Source organism: Microtus oregoni, unplaced genomic scaffold (assembly GCF_018167655.1).
Source record: "Microtus oregoni isolate MIOR12 unplaced genomic scaffold, Mior012 000085F_ref0000168, whole genome shotgun sequence".
NCBI classification, from domain to species: Eukaryota; Metazoa; Chordata; class Mammalia; order Rodentia; family Cricetidae; genus Microtus; species Microtus oregoni.
This window is the reverse complement of record NW_024544551.1, coordinates 4,078,112-4,097,668: the sequence shown is the minus strand read 5'-3', so window position 1 is coordinate 4,097,668 and position 19,557 is coordinate 4,078,112. Positions and strand designations below refer to the sequence as shown.

The window sequence follows — 19,557 nt, the reverse complement described above, 5'->3', positions numbered from 1 at the left end:
CCCAGCATAAAATGGATAGCACACAGTTTTCTCCCCAGTCTTAAGCAAATGCAAGTGGGAGGCTGTCGGGAGCACTGGTGTAACCCTGTAAATATAACCTTCACCAAGGTGGGGTAGAGAAGAGAAGATACATGGATCAAAGGACATACTTGGGAAATCAGACATTAGGATAAGCTTCAATGGTTTGGACAGGCACCTAACCCAGGAGCTATAGTCACCGTAAGATTGCTTGTTGGCTATCCTACCACTGTAAAAGTGATAGGGCCCAATCAAGTTAAACCCAGGCCCAAGCCCAAGCCTGTCCCCATACCTCAGCCCCTTAAACCTAAGCCCACCATCTCCATGCCCCAGCGACAACAGTCACGTTCTTGGCTGGCAACACCATGACAGTAACTCCCCAGGCCTCAACCTTGGTGTCTTTCACTGTAATGTGTTCTTTTTCTTTCTGGCTCTCCCCTTCCACTCCTCATTTGATATTGTTATTACTGTCATCATTGATGTTAACGGCAGTTGACAGCACCATCACCCAGAGCAGGGGCCCAGCTGAGACGGACCTGCTTCTTGAGTTGGTGCAAAGATCATTCATGGTTTCAAATTCTACTGAGCCAAACTTAACACCTTCTTGTTGGCTTTGTTATGACACTGCACCCCCTTATTGTGAGGGCATTGCTATTATGGGAAATTACCCCTTGGAGACTGAGCATGACCAATGCTGTTGGCAATCTAAGGCCAACCTGACCCTTGAAGAAGTAACGGGTCAAGGGTTCTGTATAGGTGCCATGCCAAATGACACACGAGCACTATGCAATCAAACCTCAGCCCTTCCCACCTCCCTAGGAAGTCTAATTCCTCCTAAAGATACTTGGTAGGCATGTTCCTCTGATGTGCCCATACAAGATCCTTAATGACAGCAAAGGATTCTGTATTTTGGTGCAACTGGTCCCCAGGCTGATTTGTCACTCAAACAAGGAACCACTAAATAGACTAGGAACCCCAGTCATGGGGCAAGTTAGGAGAAAACCTATGTCCACTCTTACCCTAAGTATATTGCTGGGAGCTAGCCTAGGCAAGCTGGGAATGGAGACGGCCTCCCTGATTACTCAAAATCAGCATTATTCCAGCCAACGCGCTGTTACAGACACAGATACAGAGTGATTAAAAAACTCTGTCTCTCACTTACAGAAATCTCTAACGTCTTCAGCAGAAGTCATGTTACAAAATAGAAGATGCTTAGACCTAACTTTTCTTCAGCAAGGGGCACTCTGAGCTGCATTAGGAGAAAAATGTTCTTTCTGTATAGATCATAGCGGGGTGGTAAAAGACAATATGCCCAAGGTGAGAGAGAACAAGAGGCTAATCAGGGAGGGTTTGAATCTTGGTTTAACAGTTCCCTTGGCTGACTACTTTAATCTCCACCCTACTGAGCCACCTCTTCATATTATCTTACTCCTAACTCTGTATCCTAAACAGGCTGGTATAATTCATGAAAGAGAGGCTTGGGGCAATTCAGATAATGGTCACCAGCTATCAGCCAGGGGCTCTGATGGAATTAGATAATTTAAGACAAGATCAAGACCCATGATGGGGCTCTCGGAACAAAGAAGAGAAGAGAATAAAGGGACTAAACAAACTCCATTTTGAAAAAGAACTCCATTTTAGACAAGGCCCAACCAGGAGATGAACTCAGTCCTACTAAACATCCCAATAAGAGTAAAAGTTCGGGGGTCTTGAGACATGGGCACAATAGTAAGTGCTTGAACAAATGTGTTTGGAAAATGCCTTGATTTATGACTATGGTTTGTCCTGTGGCTATAAAAGCTCCTATAAGCACTTCCGGAGTGGAGCATGCCATTTGGGGCAATTTGAATCCATGTGTCCCAAAGCATGATCATTCGTGTTTGGCACAGAATGAATACACTCTCTGCTCCCTTTTGGATGAGAGATGTAGCTTGATTGGACATATCTCTATCTCCAGAACACTCATCCTTTCTAATAAAACTCTCTATCATGGAAGTACTTAAAACTGTATGCCATGTTCTTTTAATGTAAAAACACAATCATAATCACTACGTAATATACTTTGGGGAGGAAAATCAGGTTCTCTAATGAAAAAAAAAAATCAGGCCAGATATGGTAGCACACCTGGAAACCCAGCACCAAAGAATCTGAAAATAGGAGGACTGCTTTGACTTTGAGACCAGCCTAGGTTACACGTGGAGACACTATCTCAAGCAAACAAACGGGGCTGGCAGGAACAGTTCAGAAGATAAAGGCATGTTCAGCTAAGTCTGAAGGCATGAGTTCAGTTCCAGAAACCCACTTTCTGAAAGGAGAGAATCGACTCCAAAAATTATCCGCTGACTTCCACATGTAAAGAAAGAGACCTGGTCAGTCGTCCTCATCAACTTAGACCATGAAACCCAATATGGACAAGTTCAACAGAACCGCCACATACGGGCTGCCCATGCATGCTTCAGCATTCATTTTCACTCATTCCACAGGCAAATGGTGGCGCATGCACACATGCGCGCTGGAGCAAGAGTGTGCGCTTGCACGTGAACACACACACATGCTTATATACCACACACACACACCACACGCGCACACACACACATATAAATATATGTAATGAAATCTTAAACAGTATGTAAAGAAGGCAAACAATTTCAATGTTGGATAACGAAGCTGAATTGCCATCTATTCAAAAATGCGCTGGGCTGTGGTGGCGCACGCCTTTAATCCCAGCACTCGGGAGGCAGAGGCAGGCAGAACTCTGTGAGTTTGAGGCCAACCTGATCTACAAGAGCTAGTTCTGGGACAGGCACCAAAGTCACAGAGAAACCAAAGAAAAAGAAATAAAAAGGTTTATTTCCTGCTGGTAATTAACTTTAACTGGAGCTGCCTGAAGCCCAGGGGCCTTAACGTTTGTCTTTTACCTGTAAGCACCAAAAGAATGCCTCTGAGAAGCAAGGTGTTGAAGATGCTAACAGGAGAGGTGAGATTGCTGGAAGAATAAAACACAGCCAAAGTTTCTGCCCCCTGGAATGAGCACCAGTTCCGAGGTTTCTTTGTTGATATTTGGTGTTTGCAGTGCCGGGATGGAACCCATAGCCTTGTAGAAGGCAGACAACTGCTCTCTGCCACTGACCTACAATCTTCTTTTAAGAATGAATATTCAGAATACCCAATTAAGCACATGTTAAGTGCCTGGGAGATTTACAGAAGAAGAGGTTTACTGCAAGAGCGCAGAAGCTTCCTCTCCCTAGTTCCTGACCATGGAGAGCATGTTAGCCATTTTTGGGGAACTCTTTGGCATCTTTTCAGAGGGCAGTTTAGTTTTCACTTTAAAAACTCGGGGCTTAGACAGACTGTCACAAGACACCAAGAATATTTAGAGGAAGGAAGCAGGGTTACAAGGCTGTGCCAGGATGATATGGTTAGTAAGTGCTTAGTAAGAGAATCAGCAGTGAATAAGACGGCGACAGACGGCAATCCATCCAGGCTGCTCTCCGCAGTTTCTTCCAAACCTAAACATCCCTACAGACCCTCAAGGGAACATTGTGTAGCACCCCTGTTCTTAATCCTCAAACTAGAAACATGGAGACACACCTTCCATCTGTTAAAGGCCGACTGAGCCAGCAAAGGTCTTACTCAGCATCTCACCTGGACAAGCAGCAGAGAGCATCACAACTACTGTTTGATATTTCACAAAAAATTCTGGCCAATGAAATGACAGAAAGGAAATACAGCTGCTAGTCTACAAGAGAAGAAACTAAGTTTGTCAGTCTGGAATGATCTTTCTATTCTGTTCTCCAACAACTGCATAAAAAAAAAGAAAGAAAGAAAAAAGAAATAACCTCTTGCAAGTTCTAACCAATCGCATTTCTACCGCTTGCAGTGGCTATCTAGATGAAGGAGCTTAGATTTCCGAGGAAATCAAGCAATACCTCACTCATTTAACTTGTCACTCTAAGAGTCCAGGGCTGATCTCTGTGGTTGTCTCTACTCAGAGCAAGCCACCTGTCTCAAATTTCTGGGCAACTCTACACTCACTAGGTACAGGGCATGTGCTCAGGTAAAAGCACCTTATTTTGCCCTTTCAAGCCACTGCAGAGCTAGAAAGAAGCAAACGCTAAAATCCATTTTTTAAAAAAAAATTTAAAATCAATCTATGTATTACCCTAGCTAATGAACAACCACAAAGACTGATTTCTTTTTCTTTTCTTCTTTTCCCCCCACTTTTGGTAACACATTTTCCATCGGAACAAACCTTACAGAACTTGCAAGCCATGAAGAACCTGCAACACAGCAAGCAGAGGGTAGCTGGGCCCGCTCCCAAAGCTCCTGAGGCCGCGGACCGTAAAAGGGGGGGGGGGGGGGGGGAGGGATGGAGCCCGGGGGGCGCGCGCTGGGGAGGGGCTCCCGTCTCCATGACGACCGCTCTGGCGGGGTGGAGTGGGGGTTTATCGGGGATGGGGGAATCCGCGGGGACGGCCTACCGTGTAGCCGCGTTCCAGATCGCTGTCCTCGTGGCGAAAGGACGGGATGTAGACCTCCATGGCCGCGGCGAGGCCGCGCCACCCTCGGCTCCGCAGCACCGTGCAGGCCGCCCCGCCTCCCGCTGCCCTCCCGGCGCGCGCGCGCGTGCGCGCAGCCCAAGGTGCTCGGCCGGGACCGGGATCCGCGGCGCGGGGGCAGCGGGCGCGGGCGGCGTGAGGCTCGGCGGGGCCGAAGTGTGGGGCCTGCAGGGCGGCGCGGATCAGCTGGGCCCGGGAGGCGGGGCTTGCGGGCCGGAGTCTGCACCGGCGGGTGTGCGCGGCCACGCGGGGCGCCGCCACCCGGGTCTCTCCTGCCCTGCGGGCTCCGGATCTGCGGGGCGCCACCCCAGAGTAGGAGCCAGTGGAGGACGGAAAATGATGGCGATCGAGATTCTGCCCAGCTAGGGCTGGCTTCGGCTTTCGTGCTGACCTAGGCAAACCGTGCCAACTTTCACTGGGACTGCTGCGGCTGCACCCCATTCAGCTAACCCAGCCTTCCGAGCCTGGGGGTGCGACCGCATAGTCTCAAAGTGACTAGTGCCCGCTCTAGTTTCAAGACATTCACTGCTTCTAAGGAACTGTAAGTGGACAAGATAGAAGTGATTGCTTAAAAGTGTGGTGGCCAGACAGTGCCTGTCCCTCAGCTGCACTTAGCTGCCTCCTGGATAGTTCAGGAAAGTGGATTATGAAGTTACTCAAGGAAACTGAGTTTCTTTCTTATGTTAGTTTCTTTCTTATGTTAGTGCAGAATAGCATTTGGAAGAAACTGTGGGACACACAGCTGTGATGTAAACCACATCTCATCTGATGTCAAGCGCAACACTGACCAGCCAGCGGCTTCTTGAGTTTACAGTAAGTAAACAGTTGCTTCCACTCACTTTGCCCTTGAGGACAGGGGGCATTTCAACATAAATTCTACAGAGGGAGATGAACCCTAAATCATAGAGAAAGTGCTCTTGTTTCTTCCTCCTCTTCTTTGTTTTGTTTTTTTGTTTTTGTTTTTGGGTTTTTTTTGGGGGGGGGGCGGGTTGTTTTGTTTTGAGACGGGGTTTCTCTGTGTAACACTTCTGGCTGTCCTGGAACTCACCGAGCTCTGCCTGCCTCTGCCACCCATGTGCCACCACCGCCCCGCAGTGACGGTCTGGGTTCTTGCCTGCTGTGGACTTAGAGGTCCTCCACAGCCACATCTGAAGAGGCATTCTCCCCGACTCAGCACCTACAGCCCCAGGATGTGACCTCTTACCTGTAGCCACCTGCACTTCCTGAATCCAACAGTCCTGTGGTCCCTGCTGCTGCAGAGACTAGTTTGTAGATTGTTTTAGCCCCTGGCAAGTGTCACATTGTATTGTGTGATTTCTCACCCTTCTTCTGGGTAAATTTTAATTTCTATTCAAGAGTACAATTGCCTTAAAAGAAAATGTGTTATCGTGGGTTGTGATGGACCTGGCCTTTAATTCCAGAACTAGGGAGGCAGAAGCAAGCAGATATCTGTAAGGTCCAGGACAGCCAGGGCTACACAGTGAGACCGTGTTGGGGTTTTTTTTTTTTTGTTTGTTTGTTTTGTTTTGTTTTAAATTGTATTGGAGCCAATGAGCTGGCTCAGTGGGTCTAGGTGCTTGCCTGATGAACTCCTAGATTCAATGCCTGGAACCTACATGTTGGCAAGAGTGAACCAAGTGCCACCAATTGCCCTCTGACCTCCAACACCCACTCACCCCCACCTCTCCCACACAGCAAATAAATAAATGCGTTATTCTCCCTGTTCTTGTTATTTTTTTGTTTTTGTTTGTTTGGTTTTGGTTTTTCGAGACAGAGTTTCTCTGTAGCTTCTGGAACTAGCTCTTGTTTGACACAAGCTAGAATCGAAGAAGAGGGGAGAAGTCTGTGGGGCATTTTTGATTGCTAATTGATAGCACTGTGGGCAGTGCCACCTCTGGGTGGGAGGTCCTGGGTGGTCTAAGGAAGCAAACAGACAAGCCATGGGAGAGCAAGCAGCAGGCAGCTGTCTTCCGTGGTCCTGGTCTCTGCTTCAGTTCCTGCCGCCAGGTTCCTGCTCTTAAGTTCCTGCCATGACATCCCTTCTTGATGGATTACAACTGTGAGCTCAAAGAAAGCATTTCCTCTCCAAATTGCTTTTGATCAGTGTTTTAACAGGGCAATAGAAACGGAGCCAAGACACTTTTCTGTGGTACTATATCTGGTGCATATTTTTCTAGAATCTAAGTACTTACACAAAACGCGTAGAAGAGGTCAGGCCCTGTGTATAAACTTCATGTCACGTCCCAGGGAGGAAGTGTTGTGTGCTGCTATCTGCAGTGGAACTTACAAAGTTAGAAAATCAGTAGTGTTTCTGGATTGTTGTGTTTGGATATCTTTGCTTTCTGTTTGTTTCTGTAATTCAGGCTGTTTCTTAAAACACAACCTCACTATATAGCCCAGGCTACCGCAAACTTAAAATCCTCTTGCCTTGGCCTCTTGTTGTGTGACAGGGGTTGTAGCCCCACAACACACATACATAGGATACTTCCACTTACCAAGAGGGATATTCAATCTCCTCCCTTCTCCCTCCTCCCACCCACTTTTTCCTTTTGCCTTAATTCTGTAGCTAAAACTCAGGCTCTTTATTGAAGAAGAATGGAAAGTGGGCACCCTTGTCTCCTTCCTGATCTTTGAGGAAATGCATTCAGGTTTTCGCCACTAAGTATAAAGTTGACCATAGGTTTATGATGCGTAGCCTTTATTGTGTTGAGGTAAGTATGACCACTGTTATTCTGGGCTTTCATCATGAAGGGATGCCAAAGGCCTTTTCTGTGTCCATTGGAATGACCTAATGATTTGTGTCTGATTTGCATATGTTGAAGCATTCTCTTCTCCCAGATTAAACCAGCATCATTGTAGTGCATACCTTTTTTAAAAAATGTATTGTGGTGAATTCAGTTTACAGGTATTTTATAAAGAATTTTTGTATCTGTGTCCATTAGGGATAGTGGTCTTCAGTTTTTTCTTCTTTTCTCACCTGGTTTGGGTCTCAGGATGTTGTTGGTTTGGGTCTCAGGATAATGACAGGGTGTGTGTTTGTTTGTTTGTTTTGGGTGAGGTGGTGGCCAAGGTTAGCCTGGGTGGGAATCAGGAGTTCAAGGTCATTCTTAGCCACCCAGGCTTGGCCAGCCAGGTCTGGCCTCTCTAGTTTGTGGTACAGAGATCTTTCACGCTTGGAATGAGTTAGACGGTTTGTCTTAGTTTCTTTTCTTCCTTTCCTTTCCTTTCCAACCCATGGGACAGCTTGAGGAGTATTAGTGTTTGCTGTTTTTTAGAGGCACCCTAGAATTCTTTGTCAGGAAACTATGACTGCTTCTATCACGCTGCAGGTTATGGATGTATTTAACATAGATCCTCTTGCTTGAGTTTTGGTAGGTCATATGTGTCTATAAACATACTCATTTCTAGATTTCCCATGTTTTCAGAGTATCAGTTTTCAAAGCACTTCCTAGTGACCCTCTGGGGTTGATGCCTCCTCCCCCTTTTTCTAATTTTGTTAATTCAAGCCTTCTCTTTCTTTTGATTATTTGGTAAAGGTTTGGTCAATCTTGTCTTTTTCCACAAAACTTTATTTTTCTTTGTTTTATTTGCTTTGTGTTGTTCTTTTAGTGTCCATGCCTTAATTTCTAGTTGGGTTTTTATAATTTTGTTCAATACTACGCTGGGTTGTATCTCATTCTTGTTCTTCTAAAACATCATCAAATTATTTATGTGAGATCTCTGGGGTTTTTCTTTTACACGCGGATGTGTGGCGTGCATACACATGCACAAGTGTGTGGTGTGGATGCATATATCTATGTGCACGTGTGTGCATGTATGTAGAAAATTGAAATTGAATTGTGGTAGGATGTTTTTTAAACACTCCCCACTTTATTTTCTGTGTCGGAATCTCAGGAGCTTTCCAGTCCCAGATAGTCTAGCCAGCTTGCCCTGACCATCCTCTGCCTCCTGGGTGTTGGGATTACAGGCAGCCACCATGCCCACCCGGATTTTACGTGGGGTTAGGGATCTATCCAGTCAACTGTTGGCCTGCTAATCCTTTCTCTGCTTTTTAATAGAAGCACTCAGAGCTCTGAACTTGCTTCTTTGCTGTTTCCCACATGCTCTGATAAGGTGTGCTTTTTATTTTTATTCAGTTGTAGCAATTTTTAAATTTCTCCTCTGATTTTTCCAATTCCAAAGTGGTTTCTTAAGTTTCCATGTATTTGCCTATTTTCTGTGTTTCCCCTTGCCATTGCATTCTAGGTCTGATTCACTTTAATCAAGCAAGGTGCAAGAAATTATTCCGATTTTTTTCTTTGTTCCTATTGGCCATATATCGTAAAGTGTGATCATTCCAGAGAGTTCTGAAGAGAAGAATGTGCATCCTGCGTCTTCTGGAAATACCTGTTAAGTCTATTTGATCTATTATGTCAAATATTGTTGACATTTGTCAGCTCTTAGTTTTGATGACCTACCTATTGACTAGATAAAGGTACTGAAGTCACTCACTATTATTATATCAGGACCTTTCTGTCTTTTTATGTCTGACTATGTGTATGAAACCAGGACCTTCACGCGGTCAACAAGACAAAATGATAGCTACAGAATCGGAAAAGATCATCACTAACCCCACATCAGACAGAGGTCTGATCTCCAAAATATACAAAGAACTCAAGAAATTGGACACCAAAAGAACACATAATCCAATTTAAAAAACGGAGTGCAGACCTAAACAGAGAACTCTCAACAGGAGAATCTAAAATGGCTGAAAGACACTTAAGGAAATGTTCAACATCCTTAGTCATCAGAGAAATACAAATCAAAAGAACTCTGAGATTCTATCTTACACCTGTAAGAATGGCCAAGATCAAAAACACTGATGACAACTTATGTTGGAGAGGTTGTGGGGAAAAGGGGACACTTCTGCATTGCTGGTGGGAATGCAAGCTGGTACAACCCCTTTGGATGTCAATGTGGAGATTTCTCAGAAAATTAGGAAACAACCTACCTCAAGACCCAGCAATACCACTTTTGGGTATATATCCAAAGGATGCTCTATCATGCCACAAGGACATGTGTTCAACTATGTTCATAGCAGCATTGTTTGTCATAGCCAGAACCTGGAAACAACCTAAATGTCTCTCAACCAAAGAATGGATAAGGAAAATGTAATACATTTACACAATGGAGTACTACACAGCAGAAAAAAATAATGACATCTTGAATTTTGCAGGAAAATGGATGGAGCTAGAAAACATCATTTTGAGTGAGGTAACCCAGACACAGAAAGACAGTTATCACATGTACTCACTCATAAGTGGTTTTTAAACATAAAGCAAAGAAAGCCAGCCTACAAACCACAATCCCAGAGAATTTAGACAACAATGAGGACACTAAGAAAGACTTATATAGATCTAATCTACTTGGGAAGTAGAAAGTAGAAAAAGGCAAGATCTCCTGAGTAAATTGAGAGCAAGGGGACCTTGGGGGAGGGTTGAAGGGGGGAGAGGAGAGGCAGGGAGGGGAGCAGAGAAAAGAGTAGAGCTCAAAAAATGTCAATAAAAAATTAAAATAAAAAGCATTAATCTTCTGGGGGGTAGTGGAATGCTAAGGGCTAAACCCAGGACCTCATGAAAGAAAGAAAGAAAGAAAGAAAGAAAGAAAGAAAGAAAGAAAGACCTTCAATGTTCAGTGCCTATATACTCAATATTCTGTATCCAGCCAGGAAGTGGATTTTCCTTTTATTAATATGTTGTGCCATCTTTGTATCTTTGAATTAATTTTGGCTTTAAGTTAATTCCATCCGGGTTTCGCGCGAGGCGGTTGAACCCCGTGGAGGCGTATGAGCAGGTCCAGAAGGGCCCCCTGAAGCTGAAAGGCGTCGCGGAGCTGGGCGTGACAAAGCGGAAGAAGAAGAAAAAGGACAAAGACAAGGCCAAGCTGCTGGAGGCCGTGGGGACGAGTAAGAAGAGCGAGGAGGAGAAGAGGCACTGCCTGGACAAAGGCGCAGGCGGCCTTTGAGAAGATGCAGGAGAAACGGCAAATGGAAAGAATCCTGAAGAAGGCGTCCAAAACCCATAAGCAGAGAGTGGAGGACTTCAACCGACACCTGGACACACTCACCGAGCACTATGACATTCCTAAAGTCAGCTGGACCAAGTAACTTGCCCCGGTGCAAAAGACAGGTCAGGCTGGCTGTTTTGCTCACCTCGGTGTTTTCTGGAATGCCCTACACCTGCCTGGTACATCTGCTGAAACCAGACTTTTCTGAAACTTGATTAAAGTCAGGCTGTCCTTTCACCGGGTGTACCCTTTTCTATTTGGACTGCAACATTGTTCTTTGACAGGCTCGGGTCTTTTCTGGGTTAGGCCCATGGAAGGAGGGTACCCCTCCCACCCTGATTGTGGCATCTGTCTTCATCTGCACCATAATGCCAGGACAGGAAGCTCCTACCTGTGGCCCACCACACAAATTTCCACAGTGCCGCTGCTTTTGGGCCACCTGGACATCAGACCACACAGCCTACATTGAGCAACAGCCACCTGAAGCAAGAATGGGACACAGGTCTCCAGCACATACCCTGCCCCTCAATCCACCTGGTGGTTGCCATTGCAGACATTGCTAATCAATCCAGTTTTCAATGATGGCACCTGGGGCTCCAAGCATATGATACATGTCATAAGCCTGCTTGGCATTCCTGGCTTAAGGACACCAAATACCAGACAATGCCAGGGCAAAGTGCCAGCAGACCTGGTGTGGTGGGAGAGCCCTGGTGCAGATTCTGTAGAGCTTCATCATCTGAGAGTCTAGGTGGACCTCTTGGAGAACCTGTGCACACACTGGAGAGAAGCAACTTCTGTTACCATGGATACTGAAAGGCTACCAGGAATCCCTGGAGCTGGCATGTAGAATAAAACAAGTGTCAGTCATGGAAAAAAAAAAAGTTAATTCCATCCGTTATAAGAATAAAGGTAGCTGATTCTAATGGAAATCTACTTACTGCCACCCTTAACACTTCCTTTCTTCGGCCATCTTTGTCAGGGAGGTTTATCTGTTTGGAGGCAACACATAGTTGGATCTTGTTTCTTAATCCTGTGTCTTTTGTTTTGTTTTTTAACAGAGTCTTGCTCTAAGTCTTGTTATGTTGTCTACCTTGATCTCATATTTGTGGCAGTCCCTCTACTTTAGTCTCCTGGGTGCTGGGATTACAGGGATCACCATCCCTTCTAATCCGTGTTGTCTTTTGAACCCCATATATAGATCAGGCTGGCCTGGACCTCAAAGAGATCTGCCTACCTCTGCCTCTCAACTGAAATGATTAAAGGCCTGCGCCACTGCACCCTGTCATGACACCAGTACACACTGGCACAAGTCAGACCTAGCTTCATGTCCTCCAGTACTTCGTTTTCCAGATGTCCAGAATGTTCTGAAGCGAGAAGATATGTTTGCTTGTGGAGCAATAGTCCCTGGAGAACAGCCAAGGAAACAGCACTGAGGCCTCTGGCCTGCTCTCTCAGAGGTCTCCTCCCGTCCTCTCATCTCCCTTCCCCTCCACCCTTTCCCTTCCTTTTTGAAATGGAATCTCATTATTCAGTACAGGCTGGCCTCAGAGGCAGTCTTCCCGTGCAGCTTCCCCCCTGGTGGGATCAGGACTTAGCCATCCTGTCTAGTTTATGGTCTCTTTCCCCTCTGCTGAGCCTTTGCTTCCATAGGGCCTGCAGGCCTTTACCATGGGGGTTTTCTGGCAGGAGCCATACGAAGACAACCAGACACTTAGCAGACACTCCTAATATGCCAATCCTAGCCTTACTTTTACTTCCCTGGGGTGGGGGTGGGGGGCGCAAATCTCACGTGATCATGAAGTCTGGCTACTTCTCTACTACAAGCTGTGGACTCAGGTATTAGGCCCTGGCTCAGCTGTCTAAAGACTTTTGGCCCTGGGCTGATCTGTGCTTCCCACAGGGCACACTGTTTTATTTCTGCGGACCATGCTTTCCCTGTGTGTGGAAAGTTCCCTTGCAGCTAGCAGTGTGAATAACTCCACCCACACACTGCTCAGGAATCTCAGCAGCCCCCTCTCAAGGGAGGCCCCATGGGCCACACGTCTCAGATGCCAGCCACTGTGCCCTGCAGCCAGCTCTGGTTCCAGGTGCTCAGGGCTCGGTGTGTGAGGTGGGTGGCAGGGTTGGTGGCTACCAGAGAAAGCCAGCAAGCTCCTTGCCCACCTGCGTGTTGTCCTTTCATGGAATTTATTCCTTCCTGTGTTCTACTGACTGAGACTTTCTTCTTCTGTGTGTACAGTCATCGGCTGCAGTGCTGGCTCCATAGTCCTGAATCGCTTTAGTTTGTACTTGTCATTTCTCGTTACTTTGTTGAAACATACTGCACTGTGTAGCCCTGTGTGATTTACTGTGTAGACTAGGAGAGTGAACTCTGATCATCCTGCCGCTGACACATAAAGATGACAAACGTGTCCTACAGCACCAAACATCTTCATTTCTCTTACTGTAGCCTTCCTTCCTTTTTCTTTGAGGTAGGGCTCATGTAGCCTGGCTCCAGCCCTGACCTTGCTGCCTCTAAGCATGGACTACAACCTCTTTCTTCTATCCATCCCCGTTTCGTGCCAGGTGCTGGGGACTGAACCCAGGGCCTCGAAGGCAAGAACTCTACCGTGAGATTCTGTCCCCAGTCCTCTCTTAGTGTTCCCAACAGCTTTCCCCACATAACGATCAACAGAATACTAAATAAATCCAACCATGTGTTTTAGGTCCTGCTTTCTGATAGTTGAAGAAAATGACACGTGTGTGCACGCGTGTTTTGCTTCATTGTATTTTTGTTGTTGATAAAGGGTCTTCCTTTAGAACCCTGGCTCCCCTGGAACTCCCTATGTAGACCAGGCTGACCTTGTACTCCTAGAGATCCTACTGCCCCTGCCTCCTGGCATGGCTTCTGTAGATGGCAGTTTCTGTCCTACCTGGTCCCGCAGCCTGAGTTCAGTCCCAAAGAAACACACAGAGGCTTAGGTTAATTATAAACTGGTTGACTTATTAGCTCAGGTTAATTATTACCTAGCTCTTACACCTTAAATTAACTAATAATTCTTGTCTATGTTTAGCCATGTGGCTTGGTGCTTTTTCTCAGGGAGGCATTCTCATCTTGCCTCCTCTGTGTCTGACTGGTGACTGTGTCTCTGCCTTTTCTCTTCCCAGAATTCTCTTAGTCTGGTTGCCCTGCCTATATTTCCTGCCTGGATACTAGTCAATCACTATTTTATTAAACTAATATAAGCAACAAATCTTTATAGTGTACAAGAGCATTATTCCACAGCATTTCCCCTTTTCTCTTTTCATAACAAGAACTATGAACCTTTTCTCTTTTGTTTAGCTTTTTTCCCCCCTGACCATTATCCATAACAACTTATAACCAACACTCTAAACAAAGACAAACATCCATAATCCATTTTTGGGGGGAAATGTGGGCATAGTTTTCTAGGCTACTTCCTGCTGCTTGGGGGTGTTGGTAATCTTATGGGATCCAACGAAAATTTAGGATTAGGGTCAAGTCCCAACTGGAGTATTCTGTGAAGCTGGATCATCTCAGAGCAGTCTTGGAAGTTTTTCTGAATGCAGAACTCATAAGCAGCTGCAACAGAGATGCTCTGAAACATTAGCTAATCTGGGCCATCCATTCCTATTGGAGATATTTCAGGGGGCATTCCTTGATCAAACTTGAGTTTTCTTAACCCAGGATGAATCCACAGCCTCTCATTTCCTGTGGAAACAAAAGCAAAACCTCTTTTCCGAAGTAACATACCTTTTGACTTAAATTTTGAATTCAAGGCATTTTCAAAATATATAGCTTGGATGAATCCAGCAGCATTTATAATCAAATATCTTTTAGCAGCCATTGCTCCTTCCTCAGCTGTCAAACAATTCAAAAACAACACAGTAACATACAGTATCCAGATTCTCTGTGTATTTTCCATCTTTATGTGGCTTTTTAAAAACTCTCTTTTATTTTTAATTTTGGTTTTTTGAGACAGGGTTTCTCTGTATCTTTGGCTGTCCTGGAGCATACTCTGTAGACCAGGCTGCTTTGAATGCACAGAGATCTGCCTGCCTCTGCCTCCCAAATGCCGAGAGTAAAGGTGTGCCCCGCACCTGATTTTTTAAAGGACTCTATCATTTTTCTTTTCTCTCCCAAGCCTACATATATTTTTGAACACATTATAAACCGTTTAGAGTTTTCTTCCCCCATCGGAAAAACTGTTGAGAGTTTTTTTTTTTTTTTTTTTTTTTGGTTTTTCGAGACAGGGTTTCTCTGTGGCTTTGGAGCCTGTCCTGGAACTAGCTCTGTAGACCAGGCTGGTCTCGAACTCACAGAGATCCGCCTGCCTCTGCCTCCCGAGTGCTGGGATTAAAGGCGTGCGCCACCATCGCCCGGCCTGTTGAGAGTTTTTTTTCCCCCCATTGGAATATGTCTTTACCAAATATCTATCTTTTGCTGAGCACAAGTCTTTAACCTGCTAAGCAACATGGCTAGGATTAAAGCTGTGGCTTTTGGTGGCTGGCTCCACCCCATTCCTTAGCTTTTTGGGAGTCTAGCTTCATGGCATGGGTACTGGTAGAAGCCACATTCATTGCCACAACTCTACAGAGTTTCTAAGTTCATCCCACCACCAAGAAGCCTGATGCCAGCTGTCATAAACACCACTGAAGTGTTTGGCAGCCCAGCCTCTTAAAAGAGCTTCAAGACTTTGATGCTATTGCTGAATCAGGAAGCCTCTCTTAAAGGAGCCGTGCCTCTGCTAGCTGGCAGCAGAGCCTACCAGAGAGAAGATGGTTACCAAGAAGGTCCGCTTGACTCTGTGTCTAAGTCTTCTTCCTTCCTCATCCTTCTCCTCCTCCTCCTCCTCCTCCTCCTCTTCTTCTTTCTTCTTCTCCTCCTTTTTTTTTTTTTAAAGCTTTATCAGGCTTTATATGGGATTCCTGGAGGCAGGATCACCATTTTGGACTGAAATAGAGGTTAAGAGCCAGTGGCTGGCTGTTTTGCTTTTCTGATCTTCAGGTTGAACCCCAGTATCTGTCTCTGGGTTTTTATTAATTATGCTACAGGCTTCATTGTGTATTCATGATTTCCAAACTCTAACACGCAATACTCCTCCATTGTTCTCCCTCACCTCTGTCTTTTTAAACACCTGTCATCCAACGTTTTGGCAGCTGATTTTCTTTTTTGATACCTCTGGTAATGGTTTCATTTCTTGCTTCACTAAGATAATACAATCTTTCAAGTTCAAATTCCTGTGGTTTCCCGTTTCCTTTCCAAGTCAGCCCATCTCCCTTTCCTGTACTCAGAGGAATGCTCCATTTCTTTGGGGGGCTCTTTCCATCCACCTAACATTCTCTGACCTTCACTCAGCCATCACGTTTACGCAGCAGTCACGTGGACTGTAATGTGAATGGGTGGAAGAAATACACTTGCCAGCTTTTATTTCTGTTGCCCTCAACCTCTGCTGCTGTGCTCCAGCCTCGCCAGCCCTGCCGGGATCACTGCTTTGTCACTGGTGCCTCTCACCTGCTCGATTCCTTCTTCCATTGGTATTCAGCTGAGCCCACGATAGAGTCAAGGCTCTTTCACTGTGTGGAAAATAAACTCTTTTCCTTAGCAACTACCTCCATTTCTCTTGCCCTTCTTTGGCTCTGAACCTCGGGCTGCACGCATTAGGCAAATACTCCACCACTGAACCTATGTCCCCAACCCCACATTTTTAACTTGAAATAAGCCTAGTTGCCCAGGCTGGCTTTGAACCTATGGTAGTCATGCCTTGACTTCTGGAGTGGCTGGGACTTCAGATTTGCAGGGGGACTTCAGACTTCTGTAAAGGCCTACTACTAACAACATTCTCTAAGCACACGGGCTTTTCTGCAGCAGTGGTAATTCTAAACTTTTACTAAGTGGTTAGACAATGGTTTTGACCACAACCATTTTTTCACACCTGTTTTCTTATCCTACACAGCAGATCTCCTGGGTAGACTGTTCTGGAAGGGAACCCTGTTGGTACCTGTTATAGTGTGCTTTCTGTTGGCTGTGACAAGAAGCTCTAACCTAAAACAACTTGGGAAGGAAAGGGTTTAATCGACTCATACTTCCAGTTGTGCTTTGTGCAAACTGGGGTAAGTGCTCAATAAATACTTGTTGAATGTGTAGTAATACATATCAGGCATTTGCTATTGCAAGGGCATTCCTGCCAGGTAAGGGACACTTCCTATTCTACAGATGAAAAGATTAAATCTTTGAGATACAGAACTTGATCAAGCTCTCTGTAGATTCATGAAGCAAGATTTAATGTACCTGGATTTAACGTAGCCTATTTTTTTTCTTGATTTGTGTGTGTGTGTGTGTGTGTGTGTGTGTGTGTGTGTGTGTGTGTTTGTAGGTGCCCAAGGAAACCAAAATAATATATCATGTGCCCTGGAGTTGGAGTTAAAGGCACTTGTGAGCTGTATGACTTGGGTGCTGGGATCTGAACTCAGGTTCTTTGCAAGCACATGAAATGCTCCCAACTGCTAGGCCATCTCTCTGGGCCCCAAGACTGTTCCTAACCACTCTATTACATTGTTTGGGCTGTAACACACTGTGCTCTACAAGAAACAAGAACCTAGTCATTCCTTAAGAAATCTATAGATTAGTCCAGGCAATGTGGCCACATAAATGGGATGTGAGCTACACACCAACTGAACAATCTAAATGAGCAGAGTTCTCAGTCGTTGTAGAGACCTTCAGACCCTTTCCCTTCTTCCCTCGCTGAATGTCTCAGGTCCTAAGAAATACTTCCAACTGAAATTTAAAACCCAAAGTTTAGTTTAAAAGTTTACCGTCAAACATGTATATGCATACATGTACACCCATAAACACATACTACATTCATACAGAGTGAGAACACTGAGTAGAGAACTAGAGTAAATATTGATTAAAATCAATGATTTGACTATGGAGCAATAAGAAGGCAACTAGGTTTGTATTTAGTTTTATTAAAGTTACATATATAAGTTTAAAATAGAACATTTTTCCCTTCAAAGTATTCCTTTAGAATAGTTTACCATGTTAAATTGACATTGGTAAAAATAAGTTCTGTTTATTAACAAGTAGGTAAACACAGGTGTAGTGGTACATACCACCTGTAATCCCAGATTTGGGGAGGCTGAGGCAGGAGGATCACCTTGAGTTTCAGTTTGATGCTGTCCTGGGTTACATAGTGAGTTTTAGGCCAAACTGGGCTAAAAAGCGAGGCCCTGTCACAAACAAACCAAAACCGAGTGGGTAGCTTCAACTGGATGTGTCTGTAATTAAAAACTCCCCGTTTTTCCCAATTAGAAAATACTTAAGAACATTTATCTTCAGTAAATTTTTAGAAGTATGTAATAAAAAAAGGAAAATAAGCATTTGAAATTCCATGTTCACTGAAGAATTAAACGGTAAGCCACAACTTCCCTGTTGACTATAGTCATCCGTTCTTAGCAGCTTTTGAAGCAACAGTGTGAAGAAACAGGTTCTGGGTCCCCAAAGGACTTACTAGAACATTTGACACTTAGAACAGGAATCTGGAAGAGCTTACCACATATCAAGAAAAAAAATGTTTGCACATAGTTAACACACAAACTTAAGAGGAAGCATAGTCCAGCCACGATTTAAGGTGGTAGGCACCACTCAGAGTAGCTGTTGAGTGCCCAGTATATGCACATACAAAAGCTGCACCTGAATGGAGGATAGCCTGGAATCCTTTATTCCCAGTCAGCTTCTTCACCAGATTCAGGCTGCCAATTAGCTCCCTGCTGCACGGCTGTTATTCCTATACACATTGTCTAAACCCATGCTGGCCACATCCTAGCCAGCAGCCCATGGTATAGCTGATAAGCGGTGGCTGAAGATGTGATGACAGAATAAAATTCACACCAGATATCAAAACCTTGATGCAGAAGACAACACAAAACATCTCAATAGCATTCAGAATACTGGGACACATATTAAAATATTTTGTAGAATCTGAATCAAATATTAATCTTACCTGTTACTATTCACGTTTTAAAAGTCTGAATATAGAAAACAATGCTTTCAGTTTCCATGTTTGGCCTCTCCATCTGTAAAGGCTGGGCATGATCCTTTCCATTGTGAATTTTAGGGAAGGGATGGCAATTCTATTTGGTCTTTTATCTGTACTTTGAAACAGGTCGCACATGTTTCTCTTTTCCTCATTTCAAGTTTCATGTGTATGAGTGTTTTGCCTGCATGTGTGTTCTCCTGTGTATATTTGTGTACCATATGCATACCTGGTGCCCAAGGAGGCCAGAGAAGGTATCAGATCCATGGAACTCCAGCTTGTGAGCCACCATTTGGGCGCTGGGAACTGGAAGATCCTTTGTAAGAGCAGCAAGCACTCTTAACTGCTGAGCCATCTTTCAAACACTGCCATACACATTTCTTTAAAAACTTTTAAAACTATGTGTACAAGGGGGGTGGCTGAAGGAGTGCAGAAGAGTTTCAGAGCCCTGAAGCTGAAGTTATTTATAGGCAGTTGGGAACTATGCTGTGGGTGCTGAGAACTGAATTTGGGCCTGCTCAAATAGCACCAAACACTCCTAAGCCATGAGCCATCTCTCTATTCCCTTTGTAAGATCAAAAATGTTTTGAAATTCCATCATATGGTTTTTAACTGTATGTGGATATCAGATATGAAAATGTTTCCATGTCCCTAAGTTGGTGACTAGGCTTCCTTGTCACTTCCTTACCACCCTGGTTCAAATAGGCGGAGCTTGCTCAACCTGTCTGTGATTACTACCATCTATTGGCTGTCTCCCTGATTCAGATGAGCACATGACCGCCCATGTGGGGAACCTTGACAAGAAGGATAAAGTTGCAATGTAGCTTAGTCCCAACTCTTATTGGGTCAGAAATAGGGACGTTCCTGTAATTCTTTCAGGAAACTGGATTAAGAAATTA

General features: G+C 44.8%; 1 protein-coding gene, 1 long non-coding RNA gene and 1 pseudogene across 3 annotated transcripts in view; 2 read left to right on the top strand and 1 right to left on the bottom strand.

The window, feature by feature from the left end:
- The window catches only part of LOC121441955 (sorting nexin-24), a 138,009-nt gene extending 133,262 nt beyond the window's left edge, over positions 1 to 4,747 (bottom strand). Inside the window, exon 1 of one of the 2 annotated variants that reach the window (XM_041643380.1) lies at positions 4,500 to 4,747. In XM_041643380.1, the coding sequence (XP_041499314.1) occupies positions 4,500 to 4,559 (60 nt within the window). In that variant the 5' untranslated portion in view covers positions 4,560 to 4,747. The remainder of the gene's footprint in view (positions 1 to 4,499) is intronic. The other variant, XM_041643379.1, reaches the window with a different exon arrangement.
- Positions 4,748 to 4,935: 188 nt separating this feature from the next.
- Positions 4,936 to 9,286, top strand: LOC121441956. Its single transcript, XR_005973521.1, has 3 exons — positions 4,936 to 5,118; positions 5,282 to 5,390; positions 9,126 to 9,286. It is a non-coding gene; the product is annotated as an uncharacterized LOC121441956 (long non-coding RNA).
- Positions 9,287 to 10,340: 1,054 nt separating this feature from the next.
- Positions 10,341 to 11,506, top strand: LOC121441945 (annotated as a pseudogene).
- Positions 11,507 to 19,557: the final 8,051 nt, after the last annotated feature.